Genomic DNA, 23381 nt, shown 5'->3' with positions numbered 1-23381 from the left:
TATTTAGGACATTGTCCTTATTTAAAAGAACGCTCATCTCGACTTCCCTTGGTATCATGTTTCGCTTGCGAGGATTCACCTTTAGCATTTAGATAATACATAAATCAACACACTTTTCAAATAAATAAATAAGATGCATGCATCCTATGTCCCCAACTATTTTCCTTGTTCAAGATTACAAATTTTTTTCTAATTAAAAGCTTAGGTGTTTCGATTAATTCCGGCCGCTCACTTCCAACAAATTATATTAAAACAAGCACAAACCAAATAAATTAAATGGTCCAAAGGAAGAAATAAATTTTACTCCCAAACCAAACCATTGTACGTACACTTCCTCTTTTAATCAAGTATAATAAAAAGAATTTAAAAAAAATTCCTTTCTTTTCCCAAACACAGTGCACGTATACCCATTTTCCTTCCATCACATTCCACCTTCACCAAACACTAAAATTGAAGTAATAACAAGAAATCAAACTACTCCCTTTCTCCATCTACACGTACCCACTCCATTCACTAAAGTCAACATAAAAAAAATTAAAGTAGTAACCAATTTAAATAAACAGAACATTTGTCTACTGTATTTCTTCAAAACTGAACACACCCCAACTCCATCTCTCTCCTCGACCTTCCTCCCCAAAAGGAAAGAACTGATCGAATCAAAACATATCTCAAAACAGAACAAGAATTAAAACTCCAAATTTAAAACTCAGCACCCCTCACAAAATAAATCCCGTCAGCTCTCTCCCAAAATCACAACCCCAAAAGAACAGAAAGAAAATTAGAGCTCCGTCGTTTTTTTTCCAAATCGTCGTTGCACCTGAGTCGACGCCACTGCTGACTCCGATTCGTCGCAGCCACTGTCCGTTCACGACAGGTGAGATCTCTCTCTCCCTTTCCCCCAATCTAAATCTTTTATTAAGTTTTTTTCTAATATGTTCGATTCAAACATTTATTTTTGGGCACACATTGGAACTTTAAGAATTGAGCTCGAAGGTAACTAGAAGGCTACTAAAAGTATTAAAGATTAAATCTTTATCAAAACACATCATTCAACAGTTTCAAGAACATTCAAGGATGAACTAAATTCCCATGGGTTTACTACCGTGGTGATATGCAGTGGAATTTAGGAAAAGAAATATACCTTTGTTGCAAAGGGTTGCAGGGAAACAATTTGAAAGACTCTCGGCTCTCTTACTTTAACTATTTCTTCTCAACTGTGATTTCAAGAATTTATATTATGGAATCAAGATATGGAGGTTCCTATTCATGTGATTGAAGAGAAATTACCTTTTGCGGAAGAAAGAAAATACGACTGAATGAAAGTGTGCCTCTTCTTTTTCTTTTGTTTTGGAGGAATGAGGAAACTGCATTGTGCAGTTGAAGCAAATATATGGAGTTAACATATTTTGGTTGGAGATTTTTCAGGGACGTGGGGATGTTGGTGAAACCGTGTGATGTTGGGAGGTGGAAAAGATTTGAAGTAAAATTGGGCTGCAAAATAGAATTAGGAAGAATTAGTTTTGGGCTTCACAAATGACTTCATTTAATTTGAACAATTAGGCTAGATATAGTAGGCCCAATTATTGGATTTAATTCCAAATACTTGTAAACGTAATTTCTATTTTCCATTAACGATACTCATCGCACACATCAATTTCTTAACCAATACAATTCGACAAATTTCTAGCTCTCATAACAAATTATCAATTATTCAAAAACAATTAAATTCACCTCACATCAATTATTCAAAGCAGTCACGTCACATATTTAACAAAGTTGACCCAGTCAAAATTTCCAACTCAAAATTAGGTCAAGAATAGTATCCAACAACAATTCCACTCGACAATTAATCCACGGACTTCGCAACATTAAAAGCATTAAATGCAAGTACTTTAGGGTTCGAAAATTATGATTCAAAAAGTGGGGCGTTACATCCTACCAACCTTAACAGAAATTTCGTCACGAAATTTGTTACCCTCAAGTAAAGAGTTCTGGGTACAATTCCATCATCTTGTCCTCATTCTTCCACGTGGCTTCTTCATGCCCATGATTTTCCCAAAGTACTTTCACACAAGCAACAGGTTTATTTCTCACCTTCTGGATCTTTCAGTCCAAAATAGATTGGGGTCTCTCCTCGTAGCTCAAATCCGGATTCAAGGCGACTTCTTCGTAATGGATCACGTACTTTGGGTCAAACACATATTTTCGTAACTGCGACACATGAAAAACGTTGTGCACATTTCCAAGGCTTGGTGGTAGCGCCAATCGATATGCAACGGGGCCCACTCCTTCAAGAATTTCGTAAGGCCCAATAAATCGCGGCTTCAACTGTAAGAAATTGATGCCTCATTTGACGGGGATACCTTCAGGAAAACTTTGTCGCCAGCTTGGAATTGTAAGTGTGTCCGTCGGACATCCGCGTATGATTTTTGTCTGTCTTGAGCTTCTTTTATCATTTCACGAATTTGTCAAACAATTCTAACCATCTCTTCAACTGCATCGGGTCCAAGTATTCTTCTCTCGCTAACTTCGTCCCAGTATAGCGGCAATCTACACTTTCTTCTGTATAATGCCTCATACGGCGCCATGTTTATCGTTGTCTGAAAACTGTTGTTGTAGGCGAACTCAATCAGTGGTAGTGTTTCCTCCCAACTTCCTCCTCGGTCGAGTACCACTACCTACTTACCATTTATAGTAAAAATAAAATATAATTCTTATTGTGAGACAGGTCAAAATAGCATAATAAGACTCTTATTGTGTGACAGATGGAGCAACTACTAACAAAGGCTATTACTCCTTAAAAAAAGAAAGAAAAACCTAGAGAAAACGTAGCTACACGTCCGATCATGGGCCCAGGCCCACCGCCAACGCAGCTTCCAGCATGTGGTTAGGCCACTTTTGGGCCTTTCTTATATTATCTTCAGAATATATGGTCATCAATCCTTTAATGTGTAAGAGTTAAATAAAAAGTTGAAGTTGGAGGCTAAAACTTGGATTTTGCAAGGCAAAGGCAGAGAGGTAGAGTAGTTGTAACGAATTTTGATAAGCAGTATTTTAGATCTCATCTTTTGCTCATGTCTTTATACATTGCAGTAGTAATCATGCGTTCCGTAGTTTCACCTTAATTTAATTAACTTGATAACCACATTCACTTTTCGTTATTGATTTCATTGTTTTGCTTATACGAGAACAACTATTTCTAATGAAATCATTTGAATTTTATTTTTTTTTTATTTCTATAGATTTAGCTAAATAGTAGTACTATATTAACTCTAAGCCCAGTTCTCAAACAGACCCAATTTATGAAAGCCCAACAACAGAAACAGACCCACCCCATTTCCCAAAATAATTATTAATAATAATAATAAGAGCGATAATTTTAACGTGCAGGTATTCCTCATCCATCCATTGGAAATCAAAATATCATAGTTTCTCTCTCCTCCACTTATCTACCACACACACCGCCCTCGCCCAACACACATTCTGTGTGATTCTGAGTATTCGCCATGGCCGGAGTCCTCGAAACCCTAATCATACCATGCGCCTCCGCTCTCCCCTCCGCCTCCGTCCGATTTCCCCAGCTGAGGGGTCTCAAGATGCTACCAACTCGCTCCTCCCTAAATCTGAGGACCACTCACAAATTTGCTCCACCTCGCTCTAGAATCGTTTGCGAGGCGCAAGACACAGCTGTTGGAGGTCTGTCTCTGTTTTTTTTGTTGATTTTATGCAGTTAATAGATTAATCAACTTCATTTTTAATTGAATTAGTATCTTGTAAAATTGCTAACACTTTTTCCCCCTTAGGTTTCAATTCCCCGTGCTTAATTTAGTGTTTCGATGTATTGATTCCAGAATCTGAGCTCAATTTTCCTTTCTCTGATGGTTAATAGAATTGATTATACTCGAAGAATGCAAGTACATTAGCTGGCTCTCTAGGGACCGTTTACTATTGAAGATTGACAGAGATAGTATAAAAGTAGTGCTGGCTAATCTGTTGTTTGCAAGCATACATTTAAAAGCTGGGGATATTATAAGGCTGTTGATAATTTCTGCTATTTAGGATTACTTTGATTTATATTCAATTTAAAGAGGTAGGATTTGATAAATCCTAGTGATGAAGATAACTTTGTTATGCACTTCGGGGGTGTTCGGTTTATAAGATTGTATCCCGGGATTAAATATGTAGTGTGTTTGGTTCATGAGATTCAATTCCACAACTCAATCCTAGATGGATAATCATGGGATAATTAGTCTTAGCTAACCCCCTGTGACTAAAATAATCTCGCAACTCTATCCTAGATTATATCTTGACACTATTTTATCTAGGAAACCGAACACCACCTTCATGTATTGTTTGTATCCATTGGCTTGTTCTAACTGAATGATAAACTCATTGAAGTGTGAAGATTCGTTAGATTATTCATTGTAGTTGTGTTGCATATTGTGGAAAGGAATATGAATTTATCAAAAAAGAATGGAAATCTTCCACCTTATGTAATGGCTTATCATTGGTTTCTTGGAAACTGCAGTGGCTGCTGTTACTGATCCGGACTGGCAATCTCTTGTGATCGAATCTGACTTGCCTGTTCTTGTTGAATTCTGGGCACCGTGGTGTGGGCCATGCCGAATGATCCACCCTGTCATCGACAAACTGGCCAAGGACTATGCTGGGAAGCTCAAATGCTTCAAGGTCAACACCGATGATTGCTCAAGCATTGCAACACAGTATGGGATCCGGAGTATTCCCACCGTCATAATCTTCAAGAACGGGGAGAAGAAGGAAGCAGTCATCGGTGCTGTTCCAGAATCGACGCTGACAACTTGCATAGAAAAATACTTGTAGAACTGTAAGTGCGTGCACATGTATGTATCTTCTCAGAATTCAAGCTCCCTCCTTTACTTGCCGACATTCCTAAAATCACTGTAACGAACCTTATGAAAATAATGTATAGTTGATGCAGATTTAAAGCATCATTCATATTTGTATTATTGGCTTCTTAAATCCTCTTGAACGAAAGATAAATTCTATACTTGGGATCTTCCCTTAAATGTTTCACGTGATTTAAATTTAAAAAAAAATAACTTTCATCCATATCAATTCAATAATGCATTTTTAAGTTCAACTAAGCTTATTTAGGTTAGATTTTCAAGTGAGCTCATCTACAGTCACTTCATGAACACATCAATACTTTGTGAAAAATAAATAGTTACTACTAGATTTAAAAAACATTTTGTGAGGATAATTTTTCAGATTGTTTGGCAAAGATCTATATAGTGGTATGCTTGATTTCAATAGCTGAAGTTACAAATCTGGTAGTATAATTACTTTTGACAAGCTTGAAAAAAAAGTGAAACATCCAAGTAATCATCAATGACTTTGCTTTTTAAAATGTGCAGTGGGGGCATAAGCTACTAAGGTTAGCATTGATTATACTTAGGGTTACGGGGAATCTATTAGGAAATTAGAAATATTAAACAAAGCTACAGTAGATTATGATAGCAATAACCATAAAAAACATTGAGGCCAACAACTCAATGGAAATACTAGTAGTATACACTAGAAACCGAGTCTCGAAGCAGCTGGGAACCTAACCGTCAACCGGCATCTTCATCTTCCTGTCCGGTGTTGTCGAGGAGTTCTGTGTTTGGGCCTGACCGAACACAGATCTGCATCATCAATGAGAATCATATTAAGACACATCATACAGCCATAGATCTCCCCCTCTTGTATTAGGGCATTAGGCAGATGACTTATCTATTGAGTTGCCCTATAAACTGAGAGCAAACATGGCCTAAATATAGCCCTTTTGATGGTTCACCGAACTAGACAGATGGTTATATGAATTAGCACACATGAGTACGAAGTGATAGTAATGCCATCGAAGGAAATTAGTAGCTTCTACATATAGACAATGGAATTGTAAAAGGTTTATATAAATGACAAAGCTGCAACTCACCCGCAGGTTGAACATTTCTTCTGATGCTTGCAGAATATAGATAAACAAACCGAACAAATGTAGCCCATATCAATTGTGTTTTTGTGGCAGAAACACCTGCACATTGATAGGATAATTAGGTCATATCTCTGGTTGAGAAAAGGTTCAGCTCTGCATGAGTAATAGTATCTACCAGTAAACGAACGGCCTTCAGAAATTAATCTAATGAACAACATGGATGCAAGAGATACAAGGACCGAAGATTCTAGATAGGAGCTTCTATTAAGGAAAACCAAAATATAAATTTGCATACTTTATCATGGGCAGTTTCCATACGGCATATGGAAAACCAAGAAAGTAACACGAGGAGTGGGTTTTAGCTAACATCCCTGGAGATGGATATAAGGAAAAATAGACTATGAAAGATGAAAATTATATGTACAAGACATAAAGTAACTTACGATGCACGAAAGTCTACTCCAGCAGGCTTAGGAAGTTGTAAAAAGTAACGAGAATGCAAATCAGTAGCAAACACAGTCTGCATGTGACAAAAATCTCACTTTAGTTAGTTTAAGAATATGGAAGAAAACATCTGGAGCCTGCAAATCTATTCTTGAATTCCACAGATCTTACAATCAGCAAATTGGTCAACATAAACATTGCAGTCAGAGTTAGATTTTTCTTACTCCAGCCAACTAAAAAAATCCAAGCTAGAGAATTTTATTTCCGACAACAAGAACATATCAAGGTACTAGTGTGTTTATTATTTTCACATATGCCAATATGGAAATGTAATTACCGAAAGATACTGAAACAGGCCGTCGAATATCTGCGGCTTCAGATATACACCACCAGTTATATAAGAAGCCTGTCGAAAATTATGCACGTTATTACCAAAATGCAAAAAAGAGAAGCTCAGCATTGTTATTTTATAATTACATAAGTTAATAAATAAATTGATATCATCTAATGGATACGCTACCTGCTGCAGGAAAGCAGAGTGTTGAGCTCCCAGCACGCATGAATCTATAGGAACCTGAAACAGGGATAGATGTAGAGAAAATTGGCCAATGATCTAAGAGATATTTTTGGTTATTGCATTGTTGGGTGATGAAAATCAAGGCCAATGTGCAGAGATGAATAAAGGAATGATGGATAGCTTATGATACTTAATATTTGTACTTCTGATCATACATTCCTTAATTAGGCTGGTTTCCTTTTATCTATCTCAAACATGTACCTAAGGTAATAGGCTTGTATAGTTTTTTCAATCAGCATCGATGAGAACTTCTGTTAGGAAACCCCATCCAAGGGTTTGGCAAAAAGAGCATAAGAATAACCCCACTCTTGTGCTTTTTTAAATTCTTAGGTAAACTTACTGCCATCGTGCAAGTATATTACTTAAAAGAATACCATATGATACAGAATTTCTACACTACCATGATTTAGGTATCAATAGCATCCATATTTCATGGGACTGATGAAGCTTCTACATCAAATTCAACGTTATGCTCAATACTAATGATGTAAGATTGTTCCTTATGGCCAAGAATATGAAAAGTAATGGCGGTAGGTTTTTCTGTTAAAAAAACATGAGATATTGACGCAGTCAACCTGTAGTTTGCCTTGATTTTCATCACCAAGCAATACGATAACCATAGAGAGACAGATGGATTCACAGGATCCATAGTAAGCCCATGGAAGATGACAAAAATACACAGAATATACAAAAGGTCCAAATACAATTTGCTTCTTTTTCTCTTCATATAGCAAGCAAAAGAAATTTCTTTATTACTTGATTACATGTTGATTAAATTAAGAATGGATTTATTAAACGAAAACTGAGAATAGAAAACGTACCATTGATCGCTGAGCAGAGAAAATTGAATTCATGATAGCTACATATCTGCAGGGAACAAAGAGTCAGCACGGGGGACTAACTAAGGCAAAAGTACTCTTTTTAGATTCATGAAGGAAAAAATAAGTACATACTGTCCAGGTCCATCTGGAGATCCATGTAAGCATAATATCTGCAATAGTATATTTACTTAGACTTTAGAAATTATGTAAGATTTGACAAAACTAGGAAATGAATACAAGATCTTAGTTAAGAAAAAAGGACTAGTGCAAACATAAATCATTCAAAGAACTAATGCTGGTGTATTTACAAGGCATTCAGCGACTGGTTAGGTTGAGGAAGGATAAGGGATGTGAGGCATTGGACAGGGAGAAGTTACTACAGGGTGAAATGTGACTTTGCTGTCAAGATTCTCAGCGCACCTTATATCTAGTCCAACTGGAGTTTGAACGATTAATCTTGATTTTTAGTGGAGTAAGAAAATTTGCATCAGAGCGAAACAAAAGCTAAAGTCTTATTACTTCATCAATTTTTTATTATTCTATTCTTCCCAATTAATAATGCAATATGTCTTCAGTAGCTACTCCACCGTACACTTACCCGTGGCTGAGGATGAAGTGGCACTGTTCGAAAGACCCTCTGAATATCTATTTGGTCTCAAAGTCATGGGAATCAAATAATACAATATTAAAATAGACAACCACTACAAGAGAACATTAGCATAATTGAGCTGAACATCCATGCATCGCTATCAATGAAAAGGAAGAATAGGATACAGCAAAGCGCCATTGAGAGGGAACCAGATAGCAGTGAGAACCCTGGGCCATCCACAGACTCTTCACGACAGAGTTCCTGGTCATTGTCCACAAATTCCTCCAATTTATGCAGTAAATCCTCTGCCCGTTTATTTTGGTTCTGTGGGTCTGATGAATCAAATATGTAACCACAAGAATTATAACCAGCTGCAATGACAACCACTTGATTCATCTGATTCAGCAGAAGTATAGAATTCAAAAATGCAAGTACCTGCATAGAAAAATATCCCATTACCTGCTTTACCTATTGAACTATAAATATAGAATTCAAGAATGCTGCAAAGAAAACTCCATTCATATATCAAATTTGCATATAAAGCACAAACCATGATGTTGTTTACATGAAGTGATGAAACTACACTCGGTAAAGGAAATTACATGAGTCAAGAACTTGGAGAAGGGTAGCGTGGATTGAGCCGAGTTCCAAAAGAATGGGTTCGTGTCAATTAGCACCATTAACAGACTCACATCATCTGCAAAATCCAAATTTGCTTATCACAATAAGGTCAGATAAGAACATGAAAACTGAATGCATACTTCATAAACAATGCGAATGATTTCCTGATACACAGATAGAAGAAAAGAGGACCTGCATAAAGCTTGGATGAGACAGGAGTCATCTTCCCTCCGTTTTCTGAAATTCAATGAAGGAGCAACAATGAAGCTTCTAGGAAATTAAAATATTAATAAATAAATCATGTGAAAATCAATCACAAGCTGCATATTTGTGAAGTTCGGTAGTGCTTTGAAGATGAAAATTAATTAAGGCTCACATTTAGGGCTTTAGGAAGTGGGGAAGATGGAAGCAAATTAACCTTCAATAGCGACGGCGGCGGCGGGCGGCGGCTATTGAGGATGGTAGAAGCGAAAATCAGATTCAGACGGCGGCGATCACGCAGACGACGATCACTGCGGCGGCAACCGGTGGCGGTGGAGAACGAGCAAGGGGTAGATTAGTAGAATAAATACTCTAGTGTCCAACCATTATATTTTTAACAAAATTATTGATAATTTTTATACATATAAAATTTATTTTTTATGCATATAAAATTAAAGTTTTCTTCCACTTTTGATAATACATTTTTATTTCGCTTTGAAATTTTCTTTCAATTAATAGTATAAGTCATATAGCAGACTTGAATATTAATTAATGGATATTTCTATTTTCAATACGGGAAATGATATAATTAAAGAAGAAGTCCCAAATTATGATTTTGTTCGTCCCCCGTACTTTCTAATTTGGAAACTATTTTCTCTCTAATAAGGTGAGATCAGTTCTCCATTAACAATACTTTAATGGAGTACTTTTTCTCTCTACCTTATTTTTACTTTATCAAATTTTCATTAGAACTCGTGTCGAATCTAAAGTGCATATTTTTTTAGGACGAATAGAGTATATCTTCAGTAAATGAAAATAATATTTAAGTTTTGGCTTATTTTAAATTATGAATTGATTTAATTGGTAAGCTAAATTGTGGCCCACGTCCAATCATCCATACATCTCTGATTTGGCCAAACAAACAACCTAATATAAAAAGGGGACAAGCCCAAAACATTGAGAAGTAGTCAGCTCATAATCACGCCTCTCTCTCTCACTCTTGAGATTTTCGAAAATTAGGTTTATCCCTAATGAGTTCTTCTGTCTTCAATTCTTGTATGGATCTTGTGGAACTGACGAGCTTTGCCCACATGAAGATCAATTCTGAGTTAAGTGAACAGATCAGAAGATTCGTGGTTGAGATCAAGTTCAAACGACAGAATTAAAGTGGTAATTGAATTCAGTCCTAAATTCTATGGTACGCTTTGTATCTTATTGCATTAATTGATTTATTATGAAATTATATGTTTAATTGCATGATTGTATGTATCAATTATATGCATGTGTTCATCATGTTTATGATTTTCGAGCATGCTAGCTTTCTCTACATATGTAGATGTAAATCAAACGATCATCTAAAATAGATCTTCCGTTGTAAACCCAACACTAATCAAGGTGTGATAAAGTATGAGTACAACTTATTTAAAGACAAACTGCTCAACAAATTCCTAAAAATAACCCTCCAGCATTCTTCCTAATATAAAATAAGCTACTGAAATTAATTCAATTGCTAAATCACACAATGATTTCTAAAATTTAGAACAAAATGATAATATGAAACAAAATAAATCAGCCACTAACATAAAATGTGTTAGTGGTTTATAAAGTTTAGCCCTAATCTTGACACTTCTTCTTAGTCCAAACTTCCAATTAAAAACACATAAGGCAAGAAAAAGTTCAAACTTAGATGTTGCCAAGGCCTTTGTGAGAATATCAACCACTTGATCGCCGGTGGAAACTCCATCTTGCTCGATCTCTTGATTCAGATTTTTCTCACAGATTAAATGATGTCAGACTTCAATATGCTTTCATTCGAGCATTAAAAAAGTGGGTTTAAAGCAAGCTTTATTGCACTTTCATTGTCACACTTGATTTGCACAGAATAGTCTGCTATGTTCAGTATATCTCCAATTAATCTCTTCAGCCAAATGCATTTTTGTGCAGCCACGGTTGTTGCAACATATTCTTCTTCACTACTTGGCAAGGCTGCAATATCTTGCTTCTTTTATCACCACGAAACTTCAGCTGGTCCAATATCTATACAGTATCCTGAGGTTGACCGATAATCATTAGAGTCTCCATCCAAATCGGCATCTACAAACCCACTCTACAAGAAGTTATTCTACACTTGTATAGGAGCCCAGGACTTAAAGTTCCTTTCACATATCGTAAAGACTCTTGCAACATCCAAATGATGAATCCTTGGATTTTAGGGTTTGGGGTCTAAATCCTAATCGGCATCTACAAACCCTCTCAACAAGAAATCATTACTACTCTCATACAGGAGCAAACCCTCTCAACAAGAACTCATTACTACTCTAGTACATGAGCCTATGACTTAAAGTTCCTTTCACATATCATAAATACCCTTGCAGCATCTAAATGATGAATCATTGGGTTTTGTATAAATTGAGCAACAACTCCAATGAGTATGAAAAATTTACTTTGTGATAGTCAAGTAAATTAAACTCCCAACAAGTTGTCGAAACTTCATAGCACCTGTTAATGGCTTTCCTTTATCTTTCTTCAACTTGAGATTTGGTTCCATAGGTTTAGTCATATTCCCTTCGTTCATAAATAAATGTCCCATTTTCGACCGCCTCGAATTTTGAGAAATTGTTTGACTATATGTAAAACAAAGATATAGAAAAAGTCAGTGGGATGTAGGTCCTACTTTGATATATTGATTTTATAATAAAATGTGAGTGAGGTGAGTTAGTGGAATGTGCGATCTACTTGCTAAATATAGTAAAAGTGAAATGAGACATTTATTGGGGTATGAAAAAAAAATGAGATATTTAATAACAGACGTCTTTTATTGACAAAACAATCAGTGTGTATTGAAACTTCCAAGTACAATTTATAAAACAATCAGTGTGTATTGAAACTTCCAAGTACAATTTATTTATAGGCAGATTGCTTAACAAAATCCCAAAAACTCTTTATCTATAAAACAATCAGTGTGTATTGAAACTTCCAAGTACAATTTATTTATAGGCAGATTGCTTAACAAAATCCCAAAAACTCTTTATCTCTCTTCCTATATAATCCACTAATATAAAATGGACAATTGATATTAAATCTATTACTATACGTCTATACCACTCTGCACATGATTCCTAAAATCTAGAACAAGATGATGACAAAGAAACTAAATAAATTAGTTACTTAAGCTTAATAAGTATTAATGGAAGGTGAGATTCATTTTCTAAAATAAGAATTTCTAATTTAGAAAATAGAATAAAAAAAGAATTTTTATTTTAAAAAAACGGAGGGATATATATTTTTATTTTATAGTTTAGTTTGCATGATTTTGAATTATGCAATGTAGTATTAGTTTTAATATTAAATAGTACTTTTGCTGCAATATTAAATAGTAGTACTTTTGACGTAATTATATAGTGCTTGTGCATTCAAAGAGGTGGGAGAGACATAACTTGATATCTGAATTTACACATCTTCTTTCTCATCAGAAATGGACCTGAGCCCAATTTATTGGTGTATGAAGCTTTGTTAAGCTGCATCGCATTGAATACATAATTTCTCAATATATGGTCTTATACTATGCTTATAATCAATTGCTAACTAAATCACAAATTAAGACTAAATTTAAGCTATTAGATTAGGAGATCTTTAAACTAAAAAAATTATTAAATAAACTTAAGGATATTAATGTCAATTCTAATATATGTTTGTATTAATCACTACGTAACTCTCTCGATTTAAATTATTTTTTCGTAAAAAATATACTCCATCTGCCCATAATAATTATCACTATTTTCCATTTCGGTCCGTCCCACAATAATTGTCACACTTCATTTTTACCATAAATGGTAAGTAGGTTCCAACGTTCCACTAACTTTTTCAACCAACTTTTCATTACATTTATTAAAACTCGTGCCCACAATAAAAGTGACAATTATTGTGAGATGGAGGGAGTATCAAATTAAAGGTAATTTGATAAGGATTCTAACCAGATCTCAATTGCATATGTTCCGACGAGGATCGGATGACGAAATTTTATACTTCCTCCGTCCCCGAATAAGAGTCGCTAATTTCCTTTTCGGGATGTCCCCCAATAAGAGTCACTCTACCCACTTACCATTTTAGGACATCAAAATCACCCTTAATGTTTAGCAAATTTACTGAGAATGCCATTATTTACACTTAAAAAAAAATTGCAAACCCATTAGGGTTTGCAGTCAACCCTAATTCTCGATTCATCTTACGCACTCTCGACTCTCTCTCTCACTGTATGCCCTCTCACTCATGAATCCTTTCCCCCTCTGCCTCAATCAGTCTCCCCGTCCACCTCCCTCCGACGCGATGGGCACCGTCATGCCTGAAACACCGTCGGACTGGGTAGATTACGACGCAAGTTGTCGTCGGTCGGTGGTTCACGGTGTTCCACCGTTCATAGGCGACGACGGGGCTGAAGGGCCGACACCTCCCGATCTGGTCCTTTACGGATCTGAAACTGAAGCTCCGTCCGAGGGATTCTACGGTTCTGAAACCCTAGATCCGTCCCCATTTGAAGTCGGATCTGAAATCGAATCGCCGGTTAAGTGTTTCGATGGCTCTCAAACTCAGCCTCCGTCCGAGGGCTTCTACGTTTCTGACAGTCTACCTCCGTCCCCATTAACCTCCGGATCTGAAACTGAAGATCCGGGTAAGGGTCTCGACGGATCTGAAACTCAAGCTCCGTTTGCCCCCTTTGACGGATCTTGGACCAATCTGCCTTCACGTTCTGTGAATTTGCTGGAAAGCGAATCACCTTGTCTTGGTTTGGATGACATCGAGGAAGGAGCTATGCAGCCGGCGATTGAGCCAAATAGAGAGTACACCGACAATTAAAAAGCTATGCTATTAATCATGTTTCCTTGCATGAAGGATATCTTCTGATTTGTGAGTTTCTTTCTAATTCAGAGCAACCCCCTTTTAGGGTTTGGAGGCTTTCTGATGTAATCTATGCTTATGTGCATTGCTCAATGTTAATGTAATATTGGTCAATGTTTATGTGATTTTGAGCCACCCCTATGTTGATGGTTTGGAGGCTGATTTTAATGTGATGTTGGTCCATGTTTATGTGATTTTGAGTCACCCCTATGTTGATGGTTTGGAGGCTGATTTTAATGTGATGTTGGTCCATGTTTATATGTTATAAAGGGTTTGGAGGCTGATGCCATGTGATGAAACTTTTCTGATGGCATTAACAAAAAATGCTGCCTATGCACAAAAAAAGAGTTTACATCTTAAACACCAACATATGTTGGTGCTTACACTGTAAACTCCAGTCCCTAACTTATGTCTAGTACCCTAAAGCATGGTTAAGCCGCCCTATGTCATATGTGTCCCCAATGTTGTTTTCAGGCAGCTTTAGATACTCCAAGCTCTCTCTCACCAAAGCTTCTTCAACCTGAAGTTGTAAAGGCAGTCCCTCTGTTCTTTGCAATCTGTCCTTGTTCATATGAGGGATCTTGTAGTCATTCTTCCCATGCACTTGTAATATTGTTGTCAAACAGCTTTGCAATGTGATGAATACTCTATTCAGAGTCTGTGGTGAGAGTTCTTCAAATGAGGTAAACACATTCCTAAGCAAATCATCTATACTTGTGGCCATCTTGTCATCTTGTAGTGACTGTATTGCCCTGAAATACCCAAGGTCTAACACATTTGTGTCTGGGGAGTTGGGTGGTTGGCTAATTAGATGGAATTCAAATCCATCAGTACTAGCAAGTGTCTCAAATAGTTGATCAGCAGCTCTAAGGTGAGGTTTGACATTATCTTGTTGTATGAATATCTTCTTGCTTGCATTGGCTGGCCATTTGGCCTTGATTGCTGGTATAATCTGGCAATGATATGTGTATGTGACTACATGATGATATGAATACTATCTGATAGCTTTATTGACATAAAAAGTGGCATACCTGGTTTAGGAGACAAGTTTTCATGACTTCCTTGGTAATTGATTGAACAGGCTTTGGCCATTTGGCCTTGATTGCTGGTATAATCTGGCAATGATATGTGTATGTGACTACATGATGATATGAATACTATCTGATAGCTTTATTGACATAAAAAGTGGCATACCTGGTTTAGGAGACAAGTTTTCATGACTTCCTTGGTAATTGATTGAATAGGCTTTGTCTACATTGTCCCTTTTGGCCTGTTCTTTGAACTTCTTTGGGCCGGTATCTGTTCTGTGAATGGGAATAACCCTATTTTACCATCAAATATGATGTCTCCATCAGGCCCACAAAGTGGCCTACTCACAGCAGCCATGAACATCACTTTAGTGATGAATCTCTTGGACTTACATGACCTGTATGGCACATCTTCTTCCGGCAACAGGTAGTATCTATCTGATGTCTTTGTCATGTAGAACCATTTCTCGTCAATATGAACCATGTTGTGCATTGAATGGTAAAGAAGTTTACCTTCAGCGAGTGTTGGCTGAATATGAGAAAGACACCATTTCATCCTTGCAATTTTGTTGGTTTCAGTAAGTGTAGGCTTGATAGCACTTGTATGAGGTTTCAATTGATTACTCTTAAGAAATCTACCAATTGTTGTCTTGCTTACTTCCATCTTAGAAGCAACCTTCCTTATGGTTGATCTCTCAAGTATGGACAGGTTTCTAAACTTGTCTTCATCTAACATGAGTTTATCTTTGTGTTGATAACCTGTTACTTTGCCTTGCATCATGACAGGTTCCCCTCTGTCTATCTGATGCTTACTGATGTGCCATATTCTCTTTGCTGTCCTTTTGTGGATGTTGAATTTTTTGGCAGCCTCTGCACAAGAACCTCTTGGCAGCACTCCAGTCGTACTTCGCTGTAGAAGAAACTGCGCAATGAGGTTTTTTTTAGGGCTAGTCAATGCTAATGTAGGCCGATGCCATCCACCCTGCCCCTGCCACTGCCCCTGCTGCTCCTGATCAGGGACCAACACTCGGACCACCTCATTCTCCATTACCCAGTGATGAAAATTTTCTGAGGGTATACTAAAAAACCAATAGCTTTTCCTTTTTTTTTTGGTTAGTGGAACTAAATGGAGAGTAGAAATGAATGTATTTATAGGAGTTGGTGAACACTTTGAATTTGCTTGTACATTTTCCCTCCTTACTTGTAAGAATTCCTTCCATTAAATGAAAGTGGCCTTTCCTCTCAATTTTTGGGGGGAGTTTGAATTGATATGCAACGTGCCCTCTCTATTTCCATTGCACAGCTTTAATTTTGCAATTATAGTGCAACTTGCACCTTTTTTCATTCAATTTTGGGGCAGTGAACATTGAATTTAGTTAATGACTATACAATTAAATTTAATTGCATTGTTTTTGGAAGTAAACATTGAATGTAAATTGAACATTAAATTTAAATTAAACATTGAATTGATTCAATTACATTTATTACACCAAAAGTCAAAGATGTCCCACATTCCACTACCTACCTCCATTTACTACACCAACCATTCAAACACTTCCTTAAAACACGTGCCGAGTCAAACAACGACTCTTAATCGGAGACGGAGGAAGTAATTTTTATTTCAATTTTCATATATGTTGATAAGTAGATTTATTTCATGTTGGATAAATGTAAAAAGCTTTACATTTAAGTTGACAAGTTAAGGTTATAAAATAGAAAGCCAAAAGTCATAAACACACATTCAAAGTCAAAAGTCATAAAAACACATTCATATTATAGCAGAGGCAAGTGAGGATTACTCATTTTCACTCCCAGCAAACTATTTATGCAGTCTAGAGTATAGACAAACGACTATGTGACAATCAAATCAAATACAATGGAGATAGATATAAAAACCAGTAGTACTATAATATTAATGATGTGTCGATTAGTCTCCCTTCTTATCAAAACAACCTATATTTTGATTTCTAATTCTAAGTAGTAGAATTAACTAACTTTATTTTCTTTTGAATGCTATAGTAAGTATAGTCGTGTATTATCCAAGTTTAAATTTAAATTTGATACATCACTTTCGAGCTATCCCCTAATTTCTTTTTAAATAAATAAATCTGATTAATCAAAAGTTTGTATATTAATTAAAAAGTTTAAGGAAAAAAATCATACATTTACAAACAAATAACCCTTAATATATTTAGGATAAATAGTTATTTATATCATAAAAGTTTGATCAAAATCTGGTCTATCGACCCACAAAGTTTGAAATCTGCTAATTAAATCACGAAGTTTCAATTTTTCTAGTTTATCCAATGGGTTGAATTTTATGTGGAATCTTTACATCTCTACATTAAAATTCATCTTGAAGTCTCAATCTAACTTTAAGATCAAGCTTCTTGTGATTACACTTTGAATTTACATGCATCTTTTTCGTGATTTAAATTTCAATCCACGTCAACAAAGATTCCACCTAAAATTCGACCCATGGAATAAACTACAAAAATTGAAACTTCGTGATTTGACTAGCGGATTTCAAACTTTGTGTGATAAATCAGATTTTGACCAAACTTGGTAATTTAAATTTGCTATTTACCCATATATTTGTCCGAATTTTAATTCATTGAATGGATCCATAGTATGGTGTAGATGTTCAATTAATATTTTTATGGAGTAGTACCTTAGAACTCGAATAACTTTTGAATCAATTAATATGTAACATGCCCCACCTTGATTTGAAGACATGTTTGCATTAAATATCACAAATCACATTATATGTATAGTAAATTATAGTGGCCGGAATAAAACCATCAACTGCCATTTCATCTGTGAAAACGGTTTACGCGGCAAAGTTAGCATCATGTCGTTTCTCACGCAACCACACTGCATTTTAACTCTCTTCCCAATCTTATCTAAAAAAATGAGCTGCAAAGCACCAATTTATTATTCAAAAACGTTCCACCACTCCAAATTATTTTTTTCATAATTTATAACCAACAATTATTTTACAAAAATAACTTTATTGGAGTATTTTTATTCCTAATATATAGTACACCTTAAATTTTTAACTTATATAGCTTAATTATATAATAATTTCACAACTTATAAGGCATAAGCTCTTAGGACATTTCCAGCATGTGGTATTTTTGTTGCTTTCAATGGGGTATCTCTTATGCATCCCAAACTATGCAATGGCAAATCTACTCTTATGGCGTGGTACATCGTTCACAAAGTTTGATATGAAATCTTGGTTGTCAATGTTCCACATTATTACTTGGATTGTCAATGTTCTATATGAAATCTCAATTCCAAGGCCTTAACCCGAATTGAGAGTTTTGAGAAAGAAATGTTGTTTTGGCACCTCGGCATATGGACTTGGAGTTGGTGTCACTATTTTCCCTTCTCACCGGGACTAATTCTTGATAATTTGGAGGAAGTCAAGAAGTGGGCAGGTTCTTGTCAACTCGAGGCTAGGTGGTAAGCTTTTCGTGACCTTCTTGACAGTGGTTTTATGGCTCCTATCGCGTGTCGTAGTTTTCTTTTCTAGATTTGATTAGGGTGGAGTTTATTGCTCCATTTCTTATTGTTTTGGTGTTGGTTTCTGTTTGTACTCCACAGCTTGTTTCTCTTAGCTCGAGCATTTTGATTAATAAAAAAACAGGGTCAAATTCAGGAAAGAACTATTATTGGTCATATGATTTATATTTATATGTATAATTCGAAAATCGATTTTATTTGGTTTTGAAAATACCAAATCTGAAACCAACCGAATTCAATAATTTTGGTTAGCTTGATTTAATTTCCCATTTTCGGATTCGTTTTTCATTCTTATGCAATAAAACTCAACCTATATAAGAGAAAATTATGGAATTTGACCTTTAAATCTTTGATTTTTCTCGAATTTATTTTGCATGTACAAGATGTATATTTGCTGACCACATGATCTAATTAAATTGCACTTGTACATTTAAAAATTTCAAACTATATTATATCAGTATAATGTCATCAAATGCATTCCTACTAGAGATTTGTGCTTGCCTAGGGGATTGGGAAATGCAATGTATATGACCTGAAACATGCATCCTGATTGAGATACATCATGTACTACAAAAGTTAAGTATATGTGGCTGTGACTAATCAATAATTATTTGGAGTAATAGTAGTATTATATATTATCAATTTTTGGATTCTCTAAGTTTTGTAGATATTTCAATTTAATATATGGCTAGACCGGGACGTCAAGCCATCTGTCGTGGTCCCTTTCCATTAGATTAAGTTCCCTATTTTTCGACAATAGAGATAGAAAAAAGAAAACAAAGCAAAAGGCTCTGTACATTTAAAAAATACTCCACCAAATAAATAATTTTACATTATTATAGTGGCATCATGATGAACACCTAGCAAAACAACAAGCTTATTTTCAACGACAATTGCTAATTTGCAATGACACTCTAGTAGCATCGCAGTCATGTATTAAAAATGTCATTGCAATTGTTTAATTAACGTTGGATGAGTCTTATGACACTCAAAGATAAGGTTGCTTCATAGTCAAAAGCAGAAATTAATCTCCTGATTATTTAGTTAAAGTTGGATGAATCTTATGACACTCGATCATATCCAAATTGATTTTTTACTTTTTGATGGCGTAATGAATATTAAAGTTGGGTGCCAACAATTAGCTTAACAACATAGTAGCATCGCAGTCATGTATTGAAAATGTCATGGCAAATAAAAGATTTTTAATATTGCACAATAGTTAAAACGATTGACTAATATTATTTCTATTATGAGGAATTAAATAATTTGATTAGTCCTCGATGTAAGTGCTCATTAGTAATTAATGTAAATAAAAAAGAAAATATAGTAAATCAGTGGAGCGGAGTGATTGACGGAGAGCGTGAAAGAAAGGCGCGTGCATTCGACTCCGGCAAATAATAATCTAGTGCAACGCGGTGTAGGTGACCCATTTCCCAATCAGCTCTCTATATAGCATAGGTCACATCGATTTCTCGTTTCCATCAAACCGCCAATTGTTTCTGCTTCTCCCTCCTCTCGTCAAAATTAACCTGCTGTATCTGTGCTTCTCGCTCTACACTCCGCTCTTCCTTTATTTTGGTAAGCTTTGTTCCGCGAATTTCTTTAGGTTTCTTCAGTTTTGCAGAATTGTTTGTGTTTACCTTATTTTTTTTAGATCTCAAGCATTTCATTGTTTTCTATTTTTTAATTGAAGGTGCGGTAAAAAAAAAAGTGAATCGATACCTTTGTTTCTCATTATCCGTGGTTTGTTTTTGTTGTTTTTTGTGTGATGAGTTATGAAATTCCTTGAATTTGAAATGTCTCTCTTTTGTAATGGAATGTTTCTGTTTTTAGTTTGTTTATTTAATTTGGAATTTTCTAATTTACAAGGTGATTGTTTGAGAATTTTTGAAGGATTGAGAGTCTAGGAATGGAGAGGATTTTCTTTGAAAGGGCTGATGTGGTAGTAAAAAGACTAGTGTTTGTTTACACCTTTTAAGGGAAAATTTGTAGAAAAGGTGCTGGAAGATATTTATGTGAAAAAGTTGCTATCTGTTTTATAAAAATCAAGAGATTGATTTCATTTTAAATGTGATTTAGGCTTGAAAGTGAGATGCAGAATTAAAAGAGAGTTTTCTAATTGAACAGATGGGAGTTTAAAGCTGTGTTTTAAGTTTCTTGGACAAATCATCTTCTTTTCTTCTAAAATTGTTTACATTTGTCATTTCTTTTCTTGAACAGTCTATTTAGCACTTTTTAATTGACACCATCGACTATAAAATCCTTACAATTCAAGCGGCATAAGATCAGCTTTTATCTAATCTGTTTGAAAGCTGTTGAGTGCCTGTTTGGCTATATCCAGAAAGACTAAATTCTCAATCTTGGACCCATCATCTATTATTTTCTATATTTAAAAACCAAATAAAAGCCTGTGATAGTTTATGAGATGCCCCAGCCCAGGCTGGAAAATTATTTGTCTTGTTCCTTTCATGGAAGTATCATTATACTTGGCCATTTTATCTGTTGAAAAATCTCCAACATGATTCAGCTTCAACCTTTTATGGTTAATCCCATTTTTCTTTGTATTCTTTCATGTTTTGTGGGATTACAAACATAATTTCTTTTATGTTCTTTCTTGGTGATGCTACCAAATTGTTTTTCTATGATATTTATATACTATGAAAAAGCATTCCTTTTCCTAATATGTTTTGTTACATGTGTGTAGTTATCATGGCTTATGAGCAAAGCTTTAGTGCCCCAACCATGCATTTGGGATCCGAGGCTGATGTCTCACACAAACAAAAATGGAATTCGGTTTCACAGGTAGCCGAAAACCCAAATGGAGGGTTTGATTGCAACATATGTCTAGATTCATGTCACGAACCTGTTGTAACTCTGTGTGGTCACCTGTACTGCTGGCCGTGCATATATAAATGGCTCCATGTTCAGAGGTCATCGTTTGAGTCAGATGAACGGCCTAGATGTCCGGTCTGCAAGTCATTCATCACTAATGCTTCTTTGGTCCCCCTCTATGGTCGGGGCAGGTCTCCATCCGAGTCTGAAGCCAAGAAGTGGCAGTTGGATGCAAGTGTACCTCCCAGGCCACCAGCACTCGGGTTGAGTACCTTGCTTGCTACTTCACCATCAGTTTCTTCCGATTTGAATCAGCAAAACACTCCAATCCCGTTTCAGCAGGAGAACCAGATGCTCAATCAATACCAGTACTTCCCCAATCAATTTGGCAACTATTCTTCGATCCCTCCACCCACTACCAGCTTCGTTAGTCCGACAATCAGCATGGTCAGTGAAATAGTGTTTTCTGGTATGTTTGGGAGCACAGACACCAACTTGTTTGCTTATCCGTATACAAATTCTTACCCCTTAATAGGAAATGGTAGCCCGAGGTTGAGAAGGCACGAAATTCAGCTGGAAAAGTCGCTGAACAGACTGTCGATCTTTCTTTACTGCTGCGGTTTTCTGTGCCTTCTCTTATTTTAAGTTTGTAATTCTAGAATCAAGTGTTGTATAGCTGTGTATAGATCATTTCTGGGAGAGGAGTCGAGTACATATGAGCGCGTTAGAGATGTTGTTGATGATGATGATGATGTACGAGTGGGTTTATCTTTCTGTACATGATTTTTTTCTTGCTAGGGACAGGAATCAAACTCACAATTATATTTTACAGAGCTTTTTCCTTGTTATGTTTGTTTATTTGGTCCTCTGGTTAGGGTTGTGTGTGGTGATGTTCAACTGTAAATTTTGAAATTGCTGCTGAGAATGAAGGCCGAAATATTTATATTCATATAGGGTACTGTCTCCAAAATAATTCAAGTAGTATGGCACAAAATTATAACACTATGAGAGCGTCCACTATAAGGTGGACGCGGCTATAGCCGCGAGCGGGGCGGAAGCGGGGCGGTAGGCCCGGCTATTATAGTGGAGGGGGTGTCCGCCGCGAGGGTGGACGCGGCTGGTGGGGGGAGGGCGGCGGACGAGGCTTCGCCGCGAGTGGGGCGAGGACGCGGCGGTGGGTGTATAGGCGCGGCTATAGCCGCGGCTATTATAGTGGCTGATATCCGCCGCGGCTATAGCCGCATTTTTTGAATTTTTTTTTTCGTTTTTTCATCTATAAATACCACTCCCCCTCTTCCCCACTCCCATTTTCACAAAATCCATACACCCACTTTCTACAAAAACACTCTCTACAAAATGTACCGAGGAGACGACGAATCACCCGACACTGAGGAATCGGGATATGACAGCAATCCATCTCAGCCGTCGGCCCATCATTCGCCGCCATCGCGTTTGGCGGATATGCTTCTCAGCCGTCGGGATTTGGCGGATATTTTATTTTAATTATTCGTTGTATAATTTTACCGGTTTGCAATACAACGAATATTCGGGCCTAATTACCTCGTATTCTAGTTATTTATACTGCGATTATTTAAATTACACTTGATTGAAACTAAAAAATATTTAAAAATGAAAATTGATTATAAAATTTGGGGCTATTGGAGTTGTCCACTATAGTGGCGGAAATAGAATTTTGGGGCTATGGACAACAAAATTGGGGCTATGGACAAAAATTGGGGCGGGGCTATTGGGCGTGTCCGCCTTATAGTGGACACCCGGAGCCTTTTCTCTCATCTCTGCAAGTTTAGGATCTTCGTCACCGTCCTTAAGCTCGTTGTCTGATTTGATTGCATTGTCTCTTATGTAATTTTTGAAATTTTAATAATTTATT

General features: G+C 36.2%; 4 protein-coding genes and 1 long non-coding RNA gene across 8 annotated transcripts; 3 read left to right on the top strand and 2 right to left on the bottom strand.

Moving 5' to 3' along the window:
- Positions 1-518: 518 nt before the first annotated feature.
- On the top strand, positions 519-1666 carry LOC121807171. Its single transcript, XR_006051766.1, has 2 exons — positions 519-874; positions 1426-1666. It is a non-coding gene; the product is annotated as an uncharacterized LOC121807171 (long non-coding RNA).
- Positions 1667-3392: 1726 nt separating this feature from the next.
- Positions 3393-4988, top strand: LOC121808656 (thioredoxin-like). The gene is made up of 2 exons (XM_042209252.1): positions 3393-3696; positions 4529-4988. Exons 1-2 carry the CDS (start codon positions 3507-3509, stop codon positions 4840-4842), a joined length of 504 nt encoding a protein of 167 aa, XP_042065186.1. The 5' UTR covers positions 3393-3506; the 3' UTR covers positions 4843-4988.
- A 451-nt stretch (positions 4989-5439) lies between these two features.
- On the bottom strand, positions 5440-9576 carry LOC121808655 (general transcription and DNA repair factor IIH subunit TFB4-like). 4 transcript variants are annotated; one of them, XM_042209250.1, is made up of 12 exons: positions 9382-9576; positions 9198-9275; positions 8987-9081; positions 8570-8819; positions 8394-8440; positions 7928-7965; positions 7796-7841; positions 6918-6971; positions 6735-6803; positions 6397-6473; positions 5957-6052; positions 5440-5666 (listed from the first exon to the last, which is right to left on the bottom strand). In XM_042209250.1, the coding sequence occupies exons 2-12, from the start codon at positions 9226-9228 to the stop codon at positions 5588-5590; spliced, it is 882 nt and encodes a 293-aa protein (XP_042065184.1). In that variant the 5' UTR covers positions 9229-9275; positions 9382-9576; the 3' UTR covers positions 5440-5587. The 4 variants fall into 4 exon arrangements, with proteins under 4 accessions (XP_042065184.1, XP_042065183.1, XP_042065182.1 ...); XM_042209249.1 differs by having other exon boundaries at positions 9198-9242; XM_042209248.1 differs by having other exon boundaries at positions 9198-9242; positions 9424-9576.
- A 4938-nt stretch (positions 9577-14514) lies between these two features.
- On the bottom strand, positions 14515-16178 carry LOC121808885. Its single transcript, XM_042209448.1, has 3 exons — positions 15480-16178; positions 15134-15217; positions 14515-15054 (listed from the first exon to the last, which is right to left on the bottom strand). Exons 1-3 carry the CDS (start codon positions 16176-16178, stop codon positions 14515-14517), a joined length of 1323 nt encoding a protein of 440 aa, XP_042065382.1.
- Positions 16179-20081: 3903 nt separating this feature from the next.
- Positions 20082-22338, top strand: LOC121809752 (E3 ubiquitin-protein ligase RMA1H1-like). Its single transcript, XM_042210527.1, has 2 exons — positions 20082-20236; positions 21363-22338. Exon 2 carries the CDS (start codon positions 21368-21370, stop codon positions 22133-22135), a length of 768 nt encoding a protein of 255 aa, XP_042066461.1. The 5' UTR covers positions 20082-20236; positions 21363-21367; the 3' UTR covers positions 22136-22338.
- The last annotated feature ends 1043 nt before the right edge of the window (positions 22339-23381 follow it).

The sequence above is a fragment of the Salvia splendens genome, chromosome 6 (genome assembly GCF_004379255.2).
Source record: "Salvia splendens isolate huo1 chromosome 6, SspV2, whole genome shotgun sequence".
NCBI lineage: Eukaryota > Viridiplantae > Streptophyta > Magnoliopsida > Lamiales > Lamiaceae > Salvia > Salvia splendens.
The sequence above is the reverse complement of the archived record's forward strand: the minus strand, read 5'-3'. Positions and strand labels throughout refer to the sequence as shown.

Excerpts from the sequence above, each read along its gene's own strand:
- LOC121808656 (XM_042209252.1), top strand. The coding sequence starts at position 3,507 with ATGGCCGGAGTCCTCGAAACCCTAATCATACCATGCGCCTCCGCTCTC. Across the intron at positions 3,697-4,528 it reads GCAAGACACAGCTGTTGGAG|TGGCTGCTGTTACTGATCCG; the intron begins GTCTGTCTCTGT and ends TGGAAACTGCAG.
- LOC121808655 (XM_042209250.1), bottom strand. The coding sequence starts at position 9,228 with ATGACTCCTGTCTCATCCAAGCTTTATGCAG. Across the intron at positions 9,082-9,197 it reads CTCATCCAAGCTTTATGCAG|ATGATGTGAGTCTGTTAATG; the intron begins GTCCTCTTTTCT and ends TGGATTTTGCAG. Across the intron at positions 7,966-8,393 it reads CACTTCATCCTCAGCCACGG|ATATTATGCTTACATGGATC; the intron begins GTAAGTGTACGG and ends ATACTATTGCAG.
- LOC121808885 (XM_042209448.1), bottom strand. The coding sequence starts at position 16,178 with ATGGAGAATGAGGTGGTCCGAGTGTTGGTCCCTGATCAGGAGCAGCAG. Across the intron at positions 15,218-15,479 it reads AAGTGATGTTCATGGCTGCT|ATTATACCAGCAATCAAGGC; the intron begins GTGAGTAGGCCA and ends TATCATTGCCAG. Across the intron at positions 15,055-15,133 it reads AAACTTGTCTCCTAAACCAG|ATTATACCAGCAATCAAGGC; the intron begins GTATGCCACTTT and ends TATCATTGCCAG.
- LOC121809752 (XM_042210527.1), top strand. The coding sequence starts at position 21,368 with ATGGCTTATGAGCAAAGCTTTAGTGCCCCAACCATGCATTTGGGATCC.